At 37.4% G+C, this 21,555-nt stretch overlaps 1 protein-coding gene across 4 annotated transcripts in view; it reads left to right on the top strand.

Moving 5' to 3' along the window:
* PTPN2 (protein tyrosine phosphatase non-receptor type 2) overlaps nt 1-21,555 on the top strand; it is a 93,465-nt gene that overhangs the window by 7,945 nt on the left and 63,965 nt on the right. For 3 of the 4 annotated variants that reach the window (XM_077899877.1, XM_077899876.1, XM_077899878.1), the window contains exon 2: nt 15,810-15,900. The exons of the other annotated variant lie outside the window; for it this stretch is intronic. In XM_077899877.1, the coding sequence (XP_077756003.1) occupies nt 15,810-15,900 (91 nt within the window). The remainder of the gene's footprint in view (nt 1-15,809; nt 15,901-21,555) is intronic. 4 annotated transcript variants of the gene reach the window in all.

The following is a 21,555-nucleotide window of genomic DNA, read 5'->3' on the forward strand; positions in this document are numbered from 1 at the left end:
ATCCAGATTCTCTGTGTTCTCTGTTCTCATCATGGTGCATGTGGTAGTTTCACTTAGTGCTCGCTAAAGTAGCTGTTTCTTGGTAGTAAGCTTTTGAGGCTTGTTTGTTTATTTATTTCAGCGAGCATGAGCAGGGAGGAGCAGAGGGAGAGGGAGAAGCAGACTCTGCTGTGTACAGAGCCGGACGTGGGGCTTGATTCCATGACCCTGAGATCATAACTTGAACCGAAATCAAGAGCTGAACGCTCAGGCAACTGAGCCACCCTTGCAACCCTGTTACCCTTGCAACCCTGTTGGGGCTTCTTTAAACTAACTGGCAGATTAGAACTTTTATAATACTGTCTATTATTTTGGGTAGCATGCTTTAGCTATGTACTAAGTCAGTCTAGCATGTAAAATTTAAAACATAGCAGTTGATAATTGAGGAAGAAATATGGTTTAGCATGATAATTTTAAAGTATGTAAATTCTGACTCTACTGTTCTGAGTAGAATACTAAACTTAAACTTTTCTTGTTACAGTCTTAATTGGAATGATGTTCTAGCTTGCCTGGCTATTGTCTGAAATAGCTGTTAAAAATTAACGTCTTAATGAATGCTAATTTAATGTTCTGTTTATGGTATAGTAGTGATGGTTCAGGCAGTTGTTTTGGCTTAACAGTGAAATCTTTGCTTTTAAAGATCTTAAGCAACTTTAGACACCTTTCAAGTGAAATGTATGACCAAGAGAAATGTCCACATACTATAAAATCCTCTAAAATTTAGCATGTCATTTCAGAGTGCTGGGGTTGATGACCTCTGGGAAAAAAAGTCCTGGTCGTCAAGAAACTGATTACACATTAGACACTTCTATCTATGAATTTCTGGTGCTTTTCAGTGTGGTATTTTCATGTTTGTTTTAATGTATGCATCTTATTCCTTTTGCAACCAGTATGTTTGATTTAATATGCTCTTTGTTCTGTCAGTTTAATTTGGCTTATGTCACTGATCTTTTGTAACTTTTTTTCAAACTGCTTTCATTCCTCTAAAGAAAATCTCATACTTTGTTTTTTCACTGTATTTAGACAGTTTTATACTCTGAAAGCTATCAGTTCCTTTTTTGCAGTTTCTAGTTGACCCTTTCGACAATCAGGGTTAGGGGCCCCAACCCCTGCACAGTCAGAAATCTACATATAACTTTTGACTTCCTTAAACTTAGCTGCTAATAGCCTATTGTTGATTGGAAGCCTTATCCATAACACAGTCGATTAACACATATCTTGTATGTTATGTATATTATGTACTGCATTCTTACAATAAAGTAAGCTAGAGGAATGAAAATGTTATTAAGAAAATCATAAGGAAGAGAAAATACCCATTTTGTTCAAGGATCAACTGTACTTAATGGTACTTCCAGGAATTCTTTAGATGGGTTAGAGTTAAGGTGGTATGGCTCCCAGAGTCTGTTCCTAGTCAAGGGCTGGTATGCTGAGGTAACCTTAGAAAATTGCAGTTAGTCCATGACAGAACTGCTTCTGCATTGATTTATATTTTAATCATTGCCTGCTTCCCTTTCTACCTCCCTCTATCCCACCCCTATGAAACAAATATTAGCATTCTGTTCTGCACCTTACTTTTTTCGCATTAAGTACACTTCCATCAATGGTATAAGAAAGTACTTGACTTGTTTCCTTATACCTTCACCTACCCAGTTATATTCTAAAACTTTCTGATCTTTACCTGATAGGTGAAAAATGGTCTTACTGTAGTTATAATTTGCAATTTTTGTTGCAGTGAATGAAGTTGAACAACTTCTCTTTTTTAGGAGCTATTTGTATTTCTCTTTTTGGTATGTAGGAGTTCTTTACACATTAAGGAAGTTAAGCCTTTATCATGTATTGTAAATATTTTTTTAATATCTCAATTACCTTTGGCCTTGTTGATAGTATTTTTTTCCTGTAGAAAATTTAAATTTTTATGAAATCAGATTTATCAGCCTTTTCTAGGTTTTCATGCCACAGCTTAGAAAGCTCTTGTCTATTTTATGATTACAAAAAATTTTCTCCAATGTTTTCTTTTTCTTTTCTTTAAGATTTTATTTATTTATTCATGAGAGACAGTGAGAGAAAGGCAGAGACAGGCAGAGGGAGAAGCAGGCTCCATGCGGGAGCCTGACATGGGACTTGATCCCGGGTCTCCAGGATCCCACCCTGGGCCGAAGGTGCTAAACTGCTGAGCCACCGGGGCTGCCCTCTCCAATGTTTTCTTATACTATTTTATGATTTTTTTTTAATGTTTAAATAATTGCTCAACTAGGATTTTATTCTGATAAAAGGAATGAGGTAGACATCCAGTTAATTTTTTGTGATAAAATATATGTAACAAAATGTTCCATTTTAGCCATTTTTAAGTGTACATTTTAATGTCATCGATTCCATTTGTAATGTTGTGCAACCATCACCACTGTTTCCAAAACCCTTTTAGCACTCTGAATAGAAACTCTGTACCCATTAAGCAATACTTCCCTATTTCTCCCTCCTCCTGGTAACTTCTGCTCCTTTCTTTTTTCTTTCTTTTTTTTTCTTTTTCTTTTTCTTTTTCTTTTTTTTCTGCTCTACTTTCTATCTGTGAATTTACCTAATCTAGATACCTCATACAAGTGGAATCACACAATGTTTGACCCCTTGTATCTGGCTTATTTCACTTAGCATAATGTTGTCAAGGTTGAGCTATGTGTTGTAGCCTGTTATCAGTTTCATTTCTTTTTATGTCCAACTAATTTTTTTTGTATGTACCTACCACATTTTGTTTCTCCATTCATCTGTTAACAGACACTTGTTTCTACCTTTTTACTACTATGTGTAATGCTGTTGTTAACATTGCTGTGCAGATAGCCATTGGAGTCCTGTTTTTAATTCTTTTGGATTTGGACCTGGAAGCGAAGTTGCTGGATAATACGGCAATTCTATGTTTAACTTTTTGAGTAACTGCTAAACTGTTTATAGAAAACTATAGAAGTGGCTGCAACACTTTTATATTCCCACTAGTGATGTTTTGAGGCTTCTAATTTCTTCATATCCTCCCAAACACTTTTTCCATTTATAAAGTTATAGTCATGCAAAAATAAAATTACAGTCATATCAGTGGGTATGAAGTGGTTTAGATATGCATTTCTGTAATGACTAAGGATGTTGAGTATCTTTTTCATGTGTTTATTGACTACTTGTATGTTTTTGGAGAAGTATCTTTTCAAGTCCTTCACCTATTTTTTTTTCCTAAGACTTCATTTTATAAGAGCAGTTTTAGGTTCACAGCAAAATTGAGGGGAAAATACAGAAATTTCTCATATACCGCCTGCCCCCACACATTATCAAAATCCCCCACCAGAGTGGTTATGTGTGTTAAAAGTTGATGAACCTACATTGATATATTGCAAAGACCCAAAGTCCATAGTTTACCTTGGGGTTCATTTCTTGTGGTGTACATTCTGAGGGTTTGGGCATATGTACAGGTGTCCCATCATTATGGCACCATATATAAAAATCCAGTTCTCTCCCTTTTCATTCCTACCTTCTCCAACCCCAGCAACCACATTGATCTTTTTATTGTCTACATAGTTTCACCTTTTCCAAAATGTTTTATAATTGGAATCACATGGTAAGTCATTCTTTCACTTAGTAATATGTATTTAAGGTTCCTACATGTCTTTGACGCTGGAGAGTTCATTTCTTTTTTAACACTGAATAATACTCCTTTGACTGATGTACCATAGTTTGTTTATCCATTCATCTGCCGAAGGACGTCTTGGTTTCTTCCAAGTTTTGGCAGTTGTGCATTAAGCTGCTGTAAACATCTGTGTCGGTTTTTGTGTAGACATAAGTTTTCAACTTCTTTGGGTAAATAGGAAGGAGTGCAATTACTGGATCATATGGTAAGAATATGTTTAATTTTGTAGGAAACTGCCAAAATGTTTTCTAAAGTGACTGTACCATTTTGTATTCTCACCAACAATGAATGAGAGTTCTTGTGCTTTATATCCTTGTCGGCATTTGGTGTTATCAGTGTTCCAGATTTTGGCCATTCTAATAGATGTCTTCCTTTTTTTATGTTGTTTATCCTTTTATTATTAAATTGTAGAAGTTTTTTGTATATTGTGGCTGTTGATCCCTTGTCAAATATATGATACCCAAATTTTCTCCCAATCCAAGTGTTTCCTTTTAACTGTATATTGTCATTGAAGCACAAAAGTTTAAAATTTTAAGTCCAGTGTGTTTTTTGGTCTCCTGTGCTTTTGGTGTCATAATTTAAGAAACCATTACCAGATCCAGGATCATGATGATTTTCAATTCCTATGCTTTCTTCTAAGAGATTTTAGTTTTAGCTCTTATATTTGGTCTTTGATCCATTTTAGTTAATTTTTGTATATGGTGAAAGTCAGCTTCATTTTTTTGCATGTAGATATCTAGTTTTCCCAACGCCATTTGTTGACTTTTCTTTCCACCTTAAATGAATTTGACCTGCTTGTTGAAAATCAAATGATCATAGATCTGAGAGTTTATTTCTGAGCTCTGTATTCTATTCCATTGATCTCTATGAACGTTTTTCTGCCAGACCACTCTGATATGATTACTATAACTTTGCAATAAGTTTTATAATTGGGAAGTGTGAGTCTTCCAACTTTGTTACTCTTTTTCAAGATTATTTCAGCTAGAGTCCTATAAAATTCAATATAAATATTATTATTTTTAAAAAGATTTTATTTATTTATTCATGAGAGGCAGAGACACAGGCAGAGGGAGAAGCAGGCTCCATGCAGGGAGCCCAATGTGGAACTCGATCCTGAGACCCCGGGATCATGCCCAGAGCTGAAAGCAGATGCTCACTGCTGAGCCATCAGGTGTCCCCCATATAAATATTATGATGAGGTTTTTATATTTCTGCAAAAATAGTCACTGGAATTTTGATAGAGATTACACTGAATCAGTATATCACTTTAGATAGTTTATATTCTTAGTATTTAAATCTAATTCATGAATACAGGGTATCTTTGCATTTCTTTAGGTTGTCTTTAATTTCAGCTGTGTTTTTAGTTTTCAGTATACAAATCTTTTACCTTTTTGGTTAAGTTTATTCTGAAGCATTCTTCTTGATTCTGTTGTAGGTGTGCCCTTCCTTCCTTCCTTCCTTCCTTCCTTCCTTCCTTCCTTCCTTCCTTCCTTCCTTCCTTCCTTCCTTCCTTCCTTCGCTTATTCATGAGAGACACACAGAGAGAGGCGGAGAAGCAGGCTTCATGCAGGGAGCCTGATGTGTGACTCAATCCTGGAACTCCAGGATCATGCTCTGGGCCGAAGGCAGGCGCTAAACCGCTGAGCCACCCAGACATCCCCTTAAGTGGGATTTTCTTAATTTCCTTCTTTGGAGTTATTGCTCGTGTATAGAAATACTGATTTTTGTGTGTTAATTTTGTGTTTTGCGGCTTTGCTGAATTTATTAGCTCCAACAGTTTTTTGTGTGTAGGTTTTTTAGGATTTTCTACATATAAGATCATGTCATTTGTGAATAAAGATAGTTTAACAACTTCCTTTCCAGTTTGGATTCCTATTTATGTATTATAGCCCAGCTGCTCTGGCTGAAATTTCAGGACTCTGTTGAATAGAAGTGGTAAAAATGTGGGATGCCGGGCTGGCTCAGTTGGTAGAGTGTGTGATTTTTGATCTTGGGGTTGTGAGTTTGAGCCCCATGTTGGGTATGGAGATTACTGAAAAATAAAATCTTTAAAATAAATAAAATCTTAAAAAAAAAAGAAGTGATTAAACTGGGAATCCTTGTCTTGTTCCTGACCAACTTTTATCTAAATAACTACCAGCTTTTGTCTGTTTGCTGAGTATCTCATCCCTCTTTCCTCCCTCTTCCTGCTATTTAGAATACCATCTTTAGTTTCCAAGATCAGATGAGATCGAGTGTGTTCACAGTGGTATGGCCGTAGAGTACCATCTTTATAGTTTGCAGAATTACTGTGTGTGTATTGGGTAAATGAAACATGAATAATTGCCTATATAATCTGACCTCTCTGCACCTTCGTCCTCATTTCTTGGATTGTCCTCTCTTGTCCACCGTAAGTTTTGTGCTGCTTACACTTCTTTTTTTTTTTTTTTGGTGTTCAATTTGCCAACACATAGAGTAACACCCAGTGCTCATCCCATCAAGTGCCTCCCTCAGTGCCCGTCACCCAGTCAACCCCACCCCCCGCCCACTTCCCTTTCTACCACCCCTTGTTCGTTTCCCAGAGTTAGGAGTCTCTCATGTTCTGTCTCCCTTTCTGATATTTCCCACTCACTTTTTCTCCTTTCCCCTTTATTCCCTTTCACTATTTTTTATATTCCCCAAATGAATGAGACCATATAATGTTTGTCCTTCTCGGATTGACTTATTTCACTCAGCATAATACCCTCCAGTTCCATCCACGTTGAAGCAAATGGTGGGTATTTGTCGTTTCTAATGGTTGAGTAATATTCCATTGTATACATAGACCACAGCTTCTTTATCCAGTCATCTTTCGATGGACACCAAGGCTCCTTCCACAGTTTGGCTATTGTGGACATTGCTGCTATAAACATCAGGATGCTTACACTTCTTGTAAGACATCAGTTATTCATTCTTCCATTTGTTCATGTTTATTTTTTCATTTGTCTTTTTAAATGTACTTTCACATCTTTGCATAAGCTGTTTTTTTGCTTAGATCTGTCATTCTTGTTTACATGGCATAGCCCTGGTCATTCATTTTTTTTTTTTTAAAGCTTTTTCTTATTGTAAGTAATCTTTATACCCAATGTGGGGCTCAAACTTGCAACCCCAAGATCAAGAGTCTCATGCTTCTCCAACTAAACCAGCTGGGCACCCCTCCTGGTTATCTTTTAGGTCTGTTAATGTACTGTGCCCCTTACTCCCCCAGGTGAAAATAAATCCACCTTCTGTGTTTATTTTAAATGTGAGTGTACTTTTCTTACGGCACTGGCTCCTTGATAGTCTTAAGGAAAATTCTGAGGCCTGATTCCAAAAACAGTTGTTAGATACAGTTATACAAATAGCAGTGAACATTGACAAGAATAATGATAAATAATGAGAAATGCATATAATTTTTCAGGTCCTTAATCCCATGCAGTAGAAGCTTTTTTGTTCTTATTTATCATTGAAATGAGTAAAATTCAGTGATTAAAAAAATCTACATTATTACTTGGCATCAGAGAAGGGTCTTACCCCCATATGTTTGAGACTTAGAGGATTTTTTTTCAGTTTTATTAATAAATGATTGACATGCATCACTGTATGTATACATTAAGGCATACAGCTTGGTGACTTGATTTATATGTATTATAAAATTATTACCACAGTTCGTTCTGCTAACATCCATCTTCTCATATAAATACAATAAAAAGGAAGGAACACTCATATGAATGTTGTGCCTCCCAACACATGATGAGAACTTTAGGATTTACTCTCAATAACTTTTCTCTGTATCACACAGTAGTGTTCAGCTATAGTCATCATGTTGTACATTACCTCCATAGTACTTATTTATCTTATAACTGGAAGTTTGTATCTTTTAACCAGCTTCTTCCAGTTCCAAGATTTAGGGGATTTTGATATTAAGCAGTGGGAGCATCCACAAAAACTTGGTTAAGACTTGATGCCCGCACTTTTCTGTGAAGATGAACAAATGTTACAGCTGAAAAATTCAGCACCTCAAGAAGATTAGACTAATTGGATCATTTAGAGCATGTGAAATAGTATAAGAAATAGGGAAAACTGGAATTCAGTTCCCAAAACAAGAGGAGGTTATAAAAACAAACAGAACAAAAGGATTCTTAAACTTATAAAAACATATTTATTTAAAAAGTTAAGACTCAGGAGCAAAACAGATGGTGCAGGAAATACCAGGTTAGTTTGAGAAAAATCTCTGAATTCAGGAAAAGATATTTAAAGTGAATATTATGAGAAAACACTTAAAACACGTAAAAGTCTCAAACTTCTGTGTTACATGGTTCTGAGAGAACAGCGGACCTTGAGATGAAGCAGTGACCAGAGAAATAATGGAAGAATGTCTCTGAGCTGAAGAACACCTTTAATTTCTTTTTTTTTTTTTTAAGATTTTATTTATTTATTCATAGAGACACAGAGAGAGGCAGAGACACAGGCAGAGGGAGAAGCAGGCACCACGCAGAGAGCCTGATGTGGGACTCGATCCAGGGTCTCCAGGATCACGCCCTGGGCTGCAGGTGGCACTAAACCGCTGCGCCACGGGGGCTGCCCCGCCTTTAATTTCAAGATTAAAAGGCACCACAAAGTCCTCACCAAGACTATATTTAAAAAACAATAAAAATTTAGGTGCATCCTGGTGAATTTTCTAAATATTCAGAATAAAAGAAAAAGCCCTTGCAAGGTAGAAAAACAAGTTATCTTAGAGAAGAACCAGTCAGACTTGCATTAGACTTAACACATTCTGACATTGAATGCCAGAAGATAATAGAAAATATTACCCAAGAGCTGAAAGAAATGAAATAAGTATAGAAAGTAGGTTTGGGCATTGAAACCAAGTAAAATATAGAGTTAATGCTAAATAATTATAATTATTGTTGTGAACCTTACTACAAATGATAGTTTTGAAATAATTGAAAATGTAAAAAATATGGAATTCAAAGTTCTAGATTATTTCAAGAAAATACGGGAGATTGGTCTATAGGAAGAGGTAAGGGAAACCTATGATAATTGTACCATAGATATTTTACCAGATGGGAATTTATTAATAGATGCTTTCACACTAGTAGAAAATAAAACTTCAAACATGCTTTTACAAAATTTTAAGACTAATCCCCACTAGGATAGAAATGACACTTTTCCACCCTTAAACTACTAGAGGGAAAGAGGAACAAAGAAAACTTGATAATACAGAAAAAATGGGGAAAAGGAAATAAAGAAGCATAACATATGGAAAGTAGCAGCTGTTACAAATCATTTTTGGATGAAAGAATAAATCAGTACTGCCATTAGAGACTCTAGAAAATAACTGGATGATGCTTTTCTAAACAGGATTTGGCCAGCCTTTAAAGCAAGAAGGGAAAAAAAGGATATTAATAGGATAAGCATTTCATTCAAGCTTGAAAACAGTAAAAAAAGCTTTAGAAGGATTGATTGAATAAAAGGAAAGGTAAAAATAAATGAGTTCGCATCTCCCCTTCCAAATAGACCGTTTAATTTTATCTATGTTATAGTCCTTAAGTTCTAATATGTCATTGACAGTATCTAGAGATATAGTATAGAACACCATTCCCAAATTCTGGGAATATAAAGATGGTCAGTATGAGGGTGTGTAATACTTTGTAATTCATCCTCATTGATTAAAGGAGAAGAAAAGTGTAGTCATGTTAAAATCAGTTAAAATAAAAATTTTTAAATATTTAAAAATAAACTTAAATGTGTTGGATTTGAGGCACATGAGTGGCTCAGTCAGCTAAGCATCTGACTCTTGATTTCCTCTCGGGTAATGATCTCAGAGTTGTGGCTTTTAAACAGCTACATGATATTCTGTTGGATGTACATTATTTTTTCAATTAGTCTTTCCCCTGTCATTGGACATTCAGGTTATTTCTAGCTTTCAACATTATTAATAACTCCACGAAAGAGGTCTTTGTACATGAGTTACCCACATCTTGGATCATTGCCACTAAAAGAGAAATAACTAGGGAGTCAATTATTTGAAGCCTTTTTTGAGCAAAAATTGTAAAATGGATGTAAAAATTTTTTTGGTATTCTTTAAAAGAAGATCCTTCCCATTTAGATTTAGCATTAATTAGATAAGAGTTGGTATTAGATTAGAACAGTGGTTTTCAACTGAATATTAATAGGGCATTTGTGGTAGATCTTGCTGTCCATGGGAATTTGACAATGTCTACAGAGGTTTGTCACAGGAGGAGGGATGCTACAACATCTCATGAGTAGAGAGGCCAGTGTTGCTGCTGCTAAACATCCTGCAGTGCACAAGACAGTCCCCCAACGAAGAATTATCCAGCCTCAAATGTCAATAGTGCTGAGGTTGAAAAATCTTGGATTTGCAGGTTTTGGTGCTGACAGGAAACATCTTTAGTCTTTAGAGCCACTGTTTATGGGTTGTCTCTGCTTTAGGAGGGAAATGTTTTAGCATCAAACATCAGTGGAGACCGATTTTCCCAAATACGATACAAACATAGTGTATAACTCAACACCGATTTTCCCATTCCCATTTTGAGAAACACCATGAGTTTTATTGTTTATACAAAGTACTTATAAACTTATTTATTTTTGTATATTGAGTATTCTTGAAAATGACTCCTTCAGTGTCAGACCTAGTTAACTGAGATTTGGCCATACCATAAGTATTAGAGATCTATGTTTAGCTGCTTGAGGAGGAACATCAGGCAGTAGCTGACATAACAGATAGAGGCTTATTTTTCAACTACAGTGAAAATTCTGGAGGTAGGAGTCCGGAGTTGTTACTATGGCTCCGTGAGACCGCATTTCCTCTGTTTCTGCTTAGCCTTCCTTAGAATGTGCTTTTTGTAGGCCCAGGATATATTGTGCCCATTCTCACCCTTCACCCCCAATATCAAGGCAGGCAGAATTGAGAAGCAGCCGGTCAGCAGAGCCAGCCCTTTGGATAAAAGCTTTCCTGCAGCCCAGTCCAGGGATTTCTGCTTGTTCTCATTGCCTGGGACTGTCTCATGACCATTGTTACTTATACGGGAGGCTGGAAAATACAGGTTGTTAGTTGGGCTAACAGGTTGTAAGTTAGAAAGTAAAGTTAGAAAATAAAAATTAGAAAATTTGAGTAATAAAGAATGGATATTGGGATATGCAACTACTATGGACCTCTGGAGGTACTTTTTAAAGTATTGGGGGTTCTTTGTTGAGCTTGACTGTAATCCTACACAGTGAAGGAAAGCTGTATTGGGAGTTCTGGTCGTCTTAAATGCACTGAAATTAAAGAGGAACAAACATTGGAAATTTGAGAGAATGGACTCTTACAGAGTTTTGTGGGGGGTTTTTTATTGGTGAAAAAATAGAATGTGTTTGTTATGAATATATTTCTTTACCCCCCAAACTTGGCTGTTTTATGGTGTTTGGGAAATTAAAATCTCTTCGATACCTCTGTTACTTGAGAGTACCCTATTTAATTTTTTTTTCAACGTCAGTAATGACTTGTGGTATATACAAATAAGTGTGTTTCTTTAGTTTAAAAATTGGAATCAACAGCTGAGAGATAGATGCACTTAAGTGTGGAACATAGGTGTCTATGCATAACACAGGCATTGAAGAAGGCTAGTGTAATAGAGGAACCTTCTTTGCCCATTAAAAAAATTTTTAATTGGAGTTGTATATAATCTGGATAGCAGTCCTTTATCAGATAAATGATTTACTTCTATTTTCTCCCATTCTGTGGGTTGCAACAACTTTTCAATGTGATTTTTAAAACTATAGCATTAGAGCTGATATTAATACTAGTATTTATTAGTATTTTAGCTAGTTTAAAGTAATTTATGAATATATGGTTTGAAATCCAAATGGCACAAAAACTGTCCAATAAAAGGAGTAAAAAGGGCAGGTTACTTTAGAAAGAGAGAGGGCTGGGATACCTGGGTGGCTCAGTGGTTGAGCCTCTGCCTTCAGCTCAGGGCGTGATCCTGGTCTGGGGGATCGAGTCCCGCATCGGGCTCCCTGTGACAAGCCTGCTTCTCCCTCTGCCTGTGTCTCTGCCTCTCTATCTGTCTCTCATGAATAAATAAAATCTTTTTTTAAAAAGAGTGAGGTAGGATAGGGGAGAGCATTTAGCTGTATATGATATGTGGAGGTGTTTTTTTTTTTTAGTTGTGTAAGTTTCAGGTGTACAGCTTTATAATTGACATCTTTATACATGACAAAGTGATGGCCACCACAAGACTAATGACTATCCATTACCATGCATTTGTCTTCCTTCACCCATTTCATCCACTCTCAAGCCCCCTTCCCCAGAGGTAACCACTAGTTTGTTTTCTGTATATATGAATTTGCTTTTATTTTGTTTGTAGTTTTTGGATTTCACATGTGAGCGAATCATGCAGTGTTTGTCTTTCTCCTGTGATTTATTTCATTTAGCATATCTCAAGTCCCATCCGTGCTGTAACAAATGGCAAAATTTCATTCTTGTTTTTGGCTGAGTAGTTCATTGTTTTATTTACATTTGAATACTCTGGTTTCTCTTCAGATCGTATAAATCTTTCGCCTTTTACATTTGTGTGTGTGTGTGTCACATCATCTTTATCCTTTCCCCTATAAATGGGCACTGAAGTTGTCCACATCTTGGCTCTTATAAATAATGCTGCAATGATGTGTTTTATTCCTTTTCTTCAAAAAGAGATTTCGGGGCTCCGGGGTGGCTCAGTTGGTTGAGCATCTCACTCTTGATTTTTGCTCAGGTCACGATTTTAGTGTCATGGGATCGAGCCCCGTGACAACTCCATGCTCAGTGTGGATGGAGTCTACTTAAGATTCTCCCTCTCGGGATCCCTGGGTGGCGCAGCGGTTTGGCGCCTGCCTTGGGCCCAGGGCGCGATCCTGGAGACCCGGGATCGAGTCCCACGTCGGGCTCCTGGTGCATGGAGCCTGCTTCTCCCTCTGCCTGTGTCTCTGCTTCATTCTCTCTCTCTCTGTGACTATCACAAAAAAAAAAAAAAAAAAAAATTAAAAAAAAAATTAAGATTCTCCCTCTCCCAACTCCACTGTGCACTCTCTCTCTAAAATAAATTAAAAAAAAAAAAAAGAAGGTCTGAAGCAGATCTTCAAAAGTGGCAATAAATGTTTAATGTCACTGATGGTAACATGAGTGTGATATGTATATTTTTCTGTTTGAAATATTTCATAATGAAAACACATTTTAGTTACATAAATCTGTACCCTTCCCTAGATGTTCAGCCTTCCCCCAAAAGTTACTAATTTCTCTCATCTCCTTCTAGAATTACTCACTGTATGCTAGCCATATTTATGTTTGAATGGATTGTTCCCTCCCTGTCATGGGAGCATATTCTTTTGTGCTTTTTTCACTATGCATAAATCTTTGCACGCAGGTGTGTGGCTATGGGATACAAATTCCTAGTAGATAAAATTGGTAGGTCAGATTTATGATCTTAATAAATCATTCTCAACCATTGTATCTGTTTACATTCTGCAGTAATGTATGAGAATACTTTATTCTCATCTGCATAGTGTTATCAGAATCTTTTATTCTGGCCAATGTATTTTCTCTACACTTGATACAGAAAAGTCATTAACAGAAAACTGTTTTTGTATTATTTTAAGGTGACATTTTTCTATCAGTTACTAACTTGAAATATAAAATTTATAGTGTTTCAGCTCTATAAAGTGTTTGAGGTTATGCAAATAACTTTAAGCCTAGAACTGAATGTGTTTAGTTTTACATATAAAATTTATTATTTAATGTTTAAAAACTTACCTAATTAATGTGTAGTTAATAGCTAATAGTTAACACTTTTTCATGTTTTCAGCTAATTACAATTATTTGTTATAATATGCTCTCATGGAAAAGTATTTGAAACTGAAAGATAGTATTTCTGTCCAGGTTATTATATGAGGCTATATAAGTTTCATACTAAAACTGAATAAATCATATAAAAATAGAAAATTGAAGGTCAGTTTACCTTAAAAACATAGATGTACATCTTATATAAAATAATGGTGGTTCATCCAGACAATGGGATATTATTCAGCACTAAAAAGAAATGAGCTATCGAGCCATGAAAAGACATGGAGGAGCCTTAAAGGCATATTACTAAGTGAAAATGTGTAAATTGTAATTCAGCACATTACCAGAGTAAAGGTGCACAGCTATATGATCACTTCCATAAATGCAGGGGAAACATTGAATAAAATTGAACACCCACTCATAAAAAATGTTTACCCAACTAGAGATTGAAGAGAACCCTTTTAACTTGAAGAGTATCTATTAACCAGAAACCCAAAGCAGGTATTACGCTTAGGGACAGTTGTTTTAAAATCAGGGGGAAAAATATCTACTTACTATTGAATAGGCAATCTTAGCCAATGGAGTTAGATAAGAAAAAGAAATGAGATATGAATAAATAAGAAATCTGAAGGATAGGGAAGAGACAGAATTACCACTATTTGATAGTATTGAGAAATTCAGAGCCACTCCAAAATATTAGAGAGCTCAATGAGATTGCTGGATGAGAAGGAAGCTTTAAAAAGTCAGTAGCAGGGGGATCCCTGGGTGGCTCAGCGGTTTAGTGCCTGCGTTTGGCCCAGGGCGCGATCCTGTAGTCCCGGGATTGAGTCCCACGTCGGGCTCCTGGCATGGAGCCTGCTTCTTCCTCCTCCTGTGTCTCTGCCTCTCTCTCTCTCTCTCTCTCTGTCTATCATAAATGAATAAATAAATCTTAAAAAAAAAAGTCAGTAGCAACAGTTGTAGCGAATATGTAGTATGTGTTTCTGATTGTGTGTGTGGCAGATTGCATTTTCCAAAGTGGCTTTACCAACAATAAATTATGTTCCACATGCTCTTTGTATGCACAGTGTGACTGAGATTCCTCCCCCTGAAAGGCTGTGTTCCCTACTCTTTGCATCTTAAAACCGTGGACGAAAATACAGGCTAGAAAGTTAACCTGTTCTGAGGTTGGTGACATACAAGCATGAGGAACCAATAGTAGGGGCATTTGTCAAGAAGTGACTTGAATGATTTATTTATGCTTAATTTATACAATTGAGTGGTGCCTCACTTTTGAAATGCTTTTTCTTATATGTGATAGTGTGAGCCAAAACCCAATTAATTTTTACTGTTAATGCAAATATTTTTTTTTTAAAGATTTTATTTATTTATTCATGATAGTCACACAGAGAGAGACAGAGAGGCAGAGACACAGGCAGAGGGAGAAGCAGGCTCCATGCAGGGAGCCCGACGTGGGATTCGATCCCAGGTCTCCAGGATCACTCCCCGGGCCAAAGGCAGGCACCAAAATCCGCTGTGCCACCCAGGGATCCCTAATGCAAATATTTTTTTAATGTTTCTGTTTTTACCTGAATTCTCAAAATAATATGTTCTATTTGGGTGAAAAAAACATACACCAAATAGCTGAGTGCTTAGTGCACTTAGGAATTTCTTATACAGTGGAATGCAGAGAACTGTAAGGGTCCTAGAATGAGCTTCTGGCTTAGTAATGGCTGCTGTTTATGGCTCTAGAAATAAAATTTGAGGATATTTCTGGACTCAAAGTAACAGTAATAATGGCACGAAGATGAAGAAATAGATGAAAGTTTTAAGATGGAAACTCCAGAATAGAGGTAGATATTACTGAGAGTTTAGTGAGAATCTGAGTATGATGTTAGCCTTAGATACACCTCCATTGCATTAGTTTTGTGTTACATATAGTGTTTAATGTTGCTTGTAGGGGTTGAATATTGCTGGTCAGTATATAAATACCTCAAGAGCAGAGACTCTGGTGCCTGAAGGATGTCTGTGGAGTCCTGGGTCCTGCCACCTTCCTGGCTTTGTGAACTTTGGCAGGTTGTTTAACCTCTTAAAGCCTGTCATCCCTCACATATAAACCAGGGATGATAATTGTTCCTGTTGGTGTTGTAAGAACTGAATGAGATAATGTCGACAATGAGTTCTGTGTTGTACTTGGCATATCATCAGTGCTTGATAAATGTTACTTTATACTGGCTGGGAAAGTATCTGTTTTGCTATATACAATTTAAGAGGAATGTTAAAATATATTTTTGTTATTTTAAGGAAATTCGCAATGAGTCCCATGACTATCCTCATAGAGTGGCCAAGTTTCCAGAAAACAGAAATCGAAACAGATACAGAGATGTAAGCCCATGTAAGTACTTGTGGGTTTGTGTGCATGTGTATGTTTGTTGGTTTGTTTTAGGAGGCAGGATACAATGAAAAAGAAGGTTTGGGATCAGGGTTAAGTACAGTGGTTTTCTTCATATTAACATAATACATGTTCTTTATTTTTTAAAAAATATTTATTTATTCATGAGAGACACAGAGAGAGGGAGGCAGAGACACAGGGAGAGGGAGAAGCAAGTTCCTCGCAGGGAGCCCTATGCGGGACTCAATCTCTGAACCCCGGGATCATACCATGAGCCAAAGGCAGACGCCCAACCGCTGAGCCACCCAGGGGGTCCCAATACATGTTCTTTAAAGAAAAACTTCTACTACATAGTAAAAAGGAAAGAAAATTGCTCATAATTTTTGCGTCCTTCAAACACAGTCACCATTATTTTTGTGTATGTCCTACTAACTTTTTTATCTTATGCATAATTTTCTTTCTTTAAAATAATTATCACATGTGTGTATGTGTATTCATATATGTATATTTTCTTATTGTTCCATAACCTTTTAAATATTGCTTAAAATGTTAGTGTAGTTTGCTTTTTTCCCCCCAAATTATAAGAGTAGTATTTGCTTAGTGTAGAAAACTTAAAACAGAAATGTGTAAAGGGAAAAGCTTCATGATTTAAAAAGAAATGTAAAACTTTTGGATTTATATTCTTTTTGTATTTTTTTCCTGAATAAACATATATACATACTTTTATTTTTATTTTTAAAATATTTATTTATTTGAGAGAGAGTGTGAATGTGCATGTGAGCAGAAGGGGTGGGAGAGGGAGAAAATTTCAGGCAGGCTCCATGCTGATCGCTGAGCCTGGCGTGGGGCTCAGTCTCTTGATCTTGAGATCATGACCTGAACTGAAACCAAGAGTCAGATGCTTAACTGACTGAGCCACCCAGATGCTCCTACACACGTTCTTTTAAATTTGAGATTAGAATCCTTCACGTATTAATTGTGGCTCTTTTCCTACCTCACAATATGTTGTAAGCCTTTTCCTATCATAAGTCTTTCAATGTCTTTGGATATGCCATTCTTTTATGTAATGGTTCCTTTGTGGTTGGACATTTGGGTTCCAATACTCATATATATACACAATTCTGTGAATAATTTTCATACTGTGGTTTTAAAAATGTGTTTATCCTGAGGTGATTTTATTTTTTGTTCTGATTGATAACAATTCGTTCAAATACTAAATTAGGCTGCCTTACTATTCCACAGTGTTATCCCATATTTGATTTTAGTGGGCATAGGTATTTTCTTTAGGGCTGCTTGTTAGTAGGAACGTTAAAAAAAAGTACTAATTTTGGTTCCTGCTTGTGTGTAGCTCTTTTCCTCTAGTTGATGAGGTATGGTGCTAGTATGCTGAGGCCTCCTATGTAGGCTGAATAAGCTCACTCTACTCAAGGCCAAAGATTATATACCCTTATTTATGTTGTATTCCTTGTTAGGAGGGTATGGATATACCACTGAAAATCTAATTGCTGGGGAAAAGGTCCGTACTTCCTTTCTTAAAGAAACAAAATGTTTGTTTTTCTGTTGCCCAAGTACATTTTCATGAAAAGTGTATTGGCTGATTTTAGGCAAATCAGAGATTTGAGACTACTTTTGAGACGTAATCTCTTGGGCACTCCCGGTGGCGCAGCGGTTTAGCGCTGCCTGCAGCCCGGGGTCTGATCCTGGAGACCCAGGATCGAGTCCCGCATCAGGCTCCCTGCATGGAGCCCGCTTCTCCCTCTGCCTGTGTCTCTGCCTCTCAGTCTCTCTCTCTCTGAATTAAAAAAAACAAAAACAAAAACAAAAAAAGTTTATTTAAAAAAAAAGGAGAAGTAATCTCTTACAATATTTCATGTTTATTTTAAATTACTTACTGAATATTATATTTCTCTGACATGTTTTCTTTACCAATTAGTGGTGTTTGTAAAGATAAGTCACAGCGGAGAGTGGTTTTCTATTCTTCTTCACTTGGCAGCACATTTGAAGATATGACAAGCTTCCTCTGAAACCTGGCTCACCATGGCAACAATTCTGGGGGTGTGTGCAGGGAATGGGGGTGGTGTGGGCAGAGGTTCTAACGTGTAGGAGCCCCTTCACCCTCTCAAATTTCTGTTGAGTATCATTGAGCTAGAACACTAATCTCTAGTGTTTACCATGAATTTTAAAGACTGTTCCAGTGGTACACCTTGCTTTGTTGCCTCTAATTAAAAAAACCCAAGCTTCTTATTTTGATAATTGTAGATTTGTATGCATTTGTGAGAAATAGCACTCAAAGATCCTGCATACCCTTCCCCTGGTTTTCCCCGGTTGTAACATCTTGCATAATTGCAACCAGGAAATCGACATGGATGCCATCCATCCAGATCTCCCTGGTGTCACCTACACTCATTTGTGGCTGCGTTCAGTTCTGCTCAGCTGTGTTACATGGTAGAGTCTGGGGTCTCCACCACAGTTTGGATACAGACCAGTGGAATAGCTCTGCCACGAGATCCCTCCCATCTTCCTGTGCCAAGCCACGAGTTGCCTTTGATTTTTACATACATCTGTTATAATTGCAATATTTGGATGTGATAAACTGTGTTTGAACCCTCTCATTAGTTTGATCGAATTGATCTAAATGGAGGAATTGTTAAAAATTGGAACTTAGACACTTAAAAGTAAGACATTTGCAACTTAAATCTGTCTCAAGTATGTAAACACATCAATGAAACTCTTGTGATTTTTCTCTTAAATGTTAGACTCATGTACTCAACTGCTTGTTGGACTGCAAGGAGAGCTTGATTTACTTACTGGTGTACTTACTAACTCCACCTCCATCCTCACTAGCTTGAGCTTTTTTTTCTGTGTGTCTTCTCAGGAACGGAGTCATTTGCTTTGTGTAGGTACCTAGTATTAGGAAGAGACGTTTCTTCCTCAGAGAAGATGTGATTCAGTGCCCCTCTGCTGTCTTTCTGGCCACTGTATCTATGACGTCCCCTGGAGCTGCCTTCTGCTGTGAGCATGCCACTCAGCTAACCCTCTCCCCTACACCTTCTCCTTGAAGCCTGGCTCTTCTCTGAGTAAAATACCTTTCTGTCTCTCTGAGGTAGAAGCTACTTATTCTTGCTGCCCATGTAACCAGAGTTTCCTAAACTAGGCCCTTGCAAATTAAAACGATCTGCTCTGAGGCTTGTGCCATCTAGACATGTCACATTACCAATCTTGTATCTGTCCTTACCTGACTTCATAGTCCCTGCCTGGTAGCCACCTCTCCCAGGTTTGCTGACGGCTTGAATGCTGACGAGCCATTCGTTATCTTCCTCTTTGCCCTCTTCTCTCAGTACCTCTTGCTTTGTTTCTAGATGGGATTGTGTCTCTGAGAAGGGACCATATGATGCCTTAGCCTTACAGTTCTGGACCTCTTTAGCTCTCAACCGGAATTCTTAAATGCTGCTACCTTGAGGGCTACTCTCTGTTTTCCCAGCCCTTTGACTTCATCAGGATCTTTAGTTTGTTGACTTTTTCATTTATTACAGTACATTACTTCCTTCTCCACCTTACTTATTACTTAATGACTTTCTTGCTGTTCTGATATGTTAGGAAAATAATCTCTGTGGCTCTTTAATTCTACCTCGCCTATGAAACCTAGTGTCAGATAGTCGTTCAGTTTCTGTAACCTTGGGGTTCATGAGTGTACCTTGGGTGGGCTTGTGCACTGGCTAGACCTGGGGGTGTCTTGCTGTCTTCCTACATGCCTTTGTCACTCCCACTGCCCCATGTCCCCCGGGAAACCAGCTCTCAACCCACCTCCATGCCCACCACTTGTAGAATGTGATCCGCCTTTAATTCTGCAGAGAAACATTTTAAAAATTCTGAAATAACTCTTCAACTTCATGTTCTACCACCCAGAAACTTATATCTCTTTTCACGAAGTCCCAGGGAAAAAAAACCCTTCTCCCTCATGTCCTAGGTTTATATCCTAATGCCTCATTCCTCCTCAGAGACCTCATTCACCATCAACACCACTCTTACTCTGTCTTCAACCTCTTTCCTTTTTTTTTTTTTATTATTATTTTTTTTATTGGTGTTCAATTTACTAACATACAGAATAACACCCAGTGCCCGTCACCCATTCACTCCCACCCCCCGCCCTCCTCCCCTTCTACCACCCCTAGTTCGTTTCCCAGAGTTAGCAGTCTTTACGTTCTGTCTCCCTTTCTGATATTTCCCACACATTTCTTCTCCCTTCCCTTATTTTCCCTTTCACTATTATTTATATTCCCCAAATGAATGAGAACATATAATGTTTGTCCTTCTCCGACTGACTTACTTCACTCAGCATAATACCCTCCAGTTCCATCCACGTTGAAGCAAATGGTGGGTATTTGTCATTTCTAATAGCTGAGTAATATTCCATTGTATACATAAACCACATCTTCTTGATCCATTCATCTTTCGTTGGACACCGAGGCTCCTTCCACAGTTTGGCTATCGTGGCCATTGCTGCTAGAAACATCGGGGTGCAGGTGTCCCAGCGTTTCATTGCATTTGTATCTTTGGGGTAAATCCCCAACAGTGCAATTGCTGGGTCGTAGGGCAGGTATATTTTTAACTGTTTGAGGAACCTCCACACAGTTTTCCACAGTGGCTGCACCAGTTCACATTCCCACCAACAGTGCAAGAGGGTTCCCTTTTCTCCACATCCTCTCCAACATTTGTTGTTTCCTGCCTTGTTAATTTTTCCCATTCTCACTGGTGTGAGGTGGTATCTCATTGTGGTTTTGATTTGTATTTCCCTGATGGCAAGTGATGCAGAGCATTTTCTCATGTGCATGTTGGCCATGTCTATGTCTTCTTCTGTGAGATTTCTGTTCATGTCTTTTGCCCATTTCATGATTGGATTGTTTGTTTCTTTGGTGTTGAGTTTAATAAGTTCTTTATAGATCTTGGAAACGAGCCCTTTATCTGATACGTCATTTGCAAATATTTTCTCCCATCCTGTAGGTTGTCTTTTAGTTTTGTTGACTGTATCCTTTGCTGTGCAAAAGCTTCTTATCTTGATGAAGTCCCAATAGTTCATTTTTGCTTTTGTTTCTTTTGCCTTCGTGGATGTATCTTGCAAGAAGTTACTATGGCCGAGTTCAAAAAGGGTGTTGCCTGTGTTCTTCTCTAGGATTTTGATGGAATCTTGTCTCACATTTAGATCTTTCATCCATTTTGAGTTTATCTTTGTGTATGGTGAAAGAGAGTGGTCTAGTTTCATTCTTCTGCATGTGGATGTCCAATTTTCCCAGCACCATTTATTGAAGAGACTGTCTTTCTTCCAATGGATAGTCTTTCCTCCTTTATCGAATATTAGTTGCCCATAAAGTTCAGGGTCCACTTCTGGATTCTCTATTCTGTTCCACTGATCTATGTGTCTGTTTTTGTGCCAGTACCACACTGTCTTGATGACCACAGCTTTGTAGTACAACCTGAAATCTGGCATTGTGATGCCCCCAGATATGGTTTTCTTTTTTAAAATTCCCCTGGCTATTCGGGGTCTTTTCTGATTCCACACAAATCTTAAAATAATTTGTTCTAACTCTCTGAAGAAAGTCCATGGTATTTTGATAGGGATTGCATTAAACGTGTATATTGCCCTGGGTAACATTGACATTT

This window comes from Canis aureus, chromosome 6 (assembly GCF_053574225.1).
Source record: "Canis aureus isolate CA01 chromosome 6, VMU_Caureus_v.1.0, whole genome shotgun sequence".
In the NCBI taxonomy this organism is placed as follows: domain Eukaryota; kingdom Metazoa; phylum Chordata; class Mammalia; order Carnivora; family Canidae; genus Canis; species Canis aureus.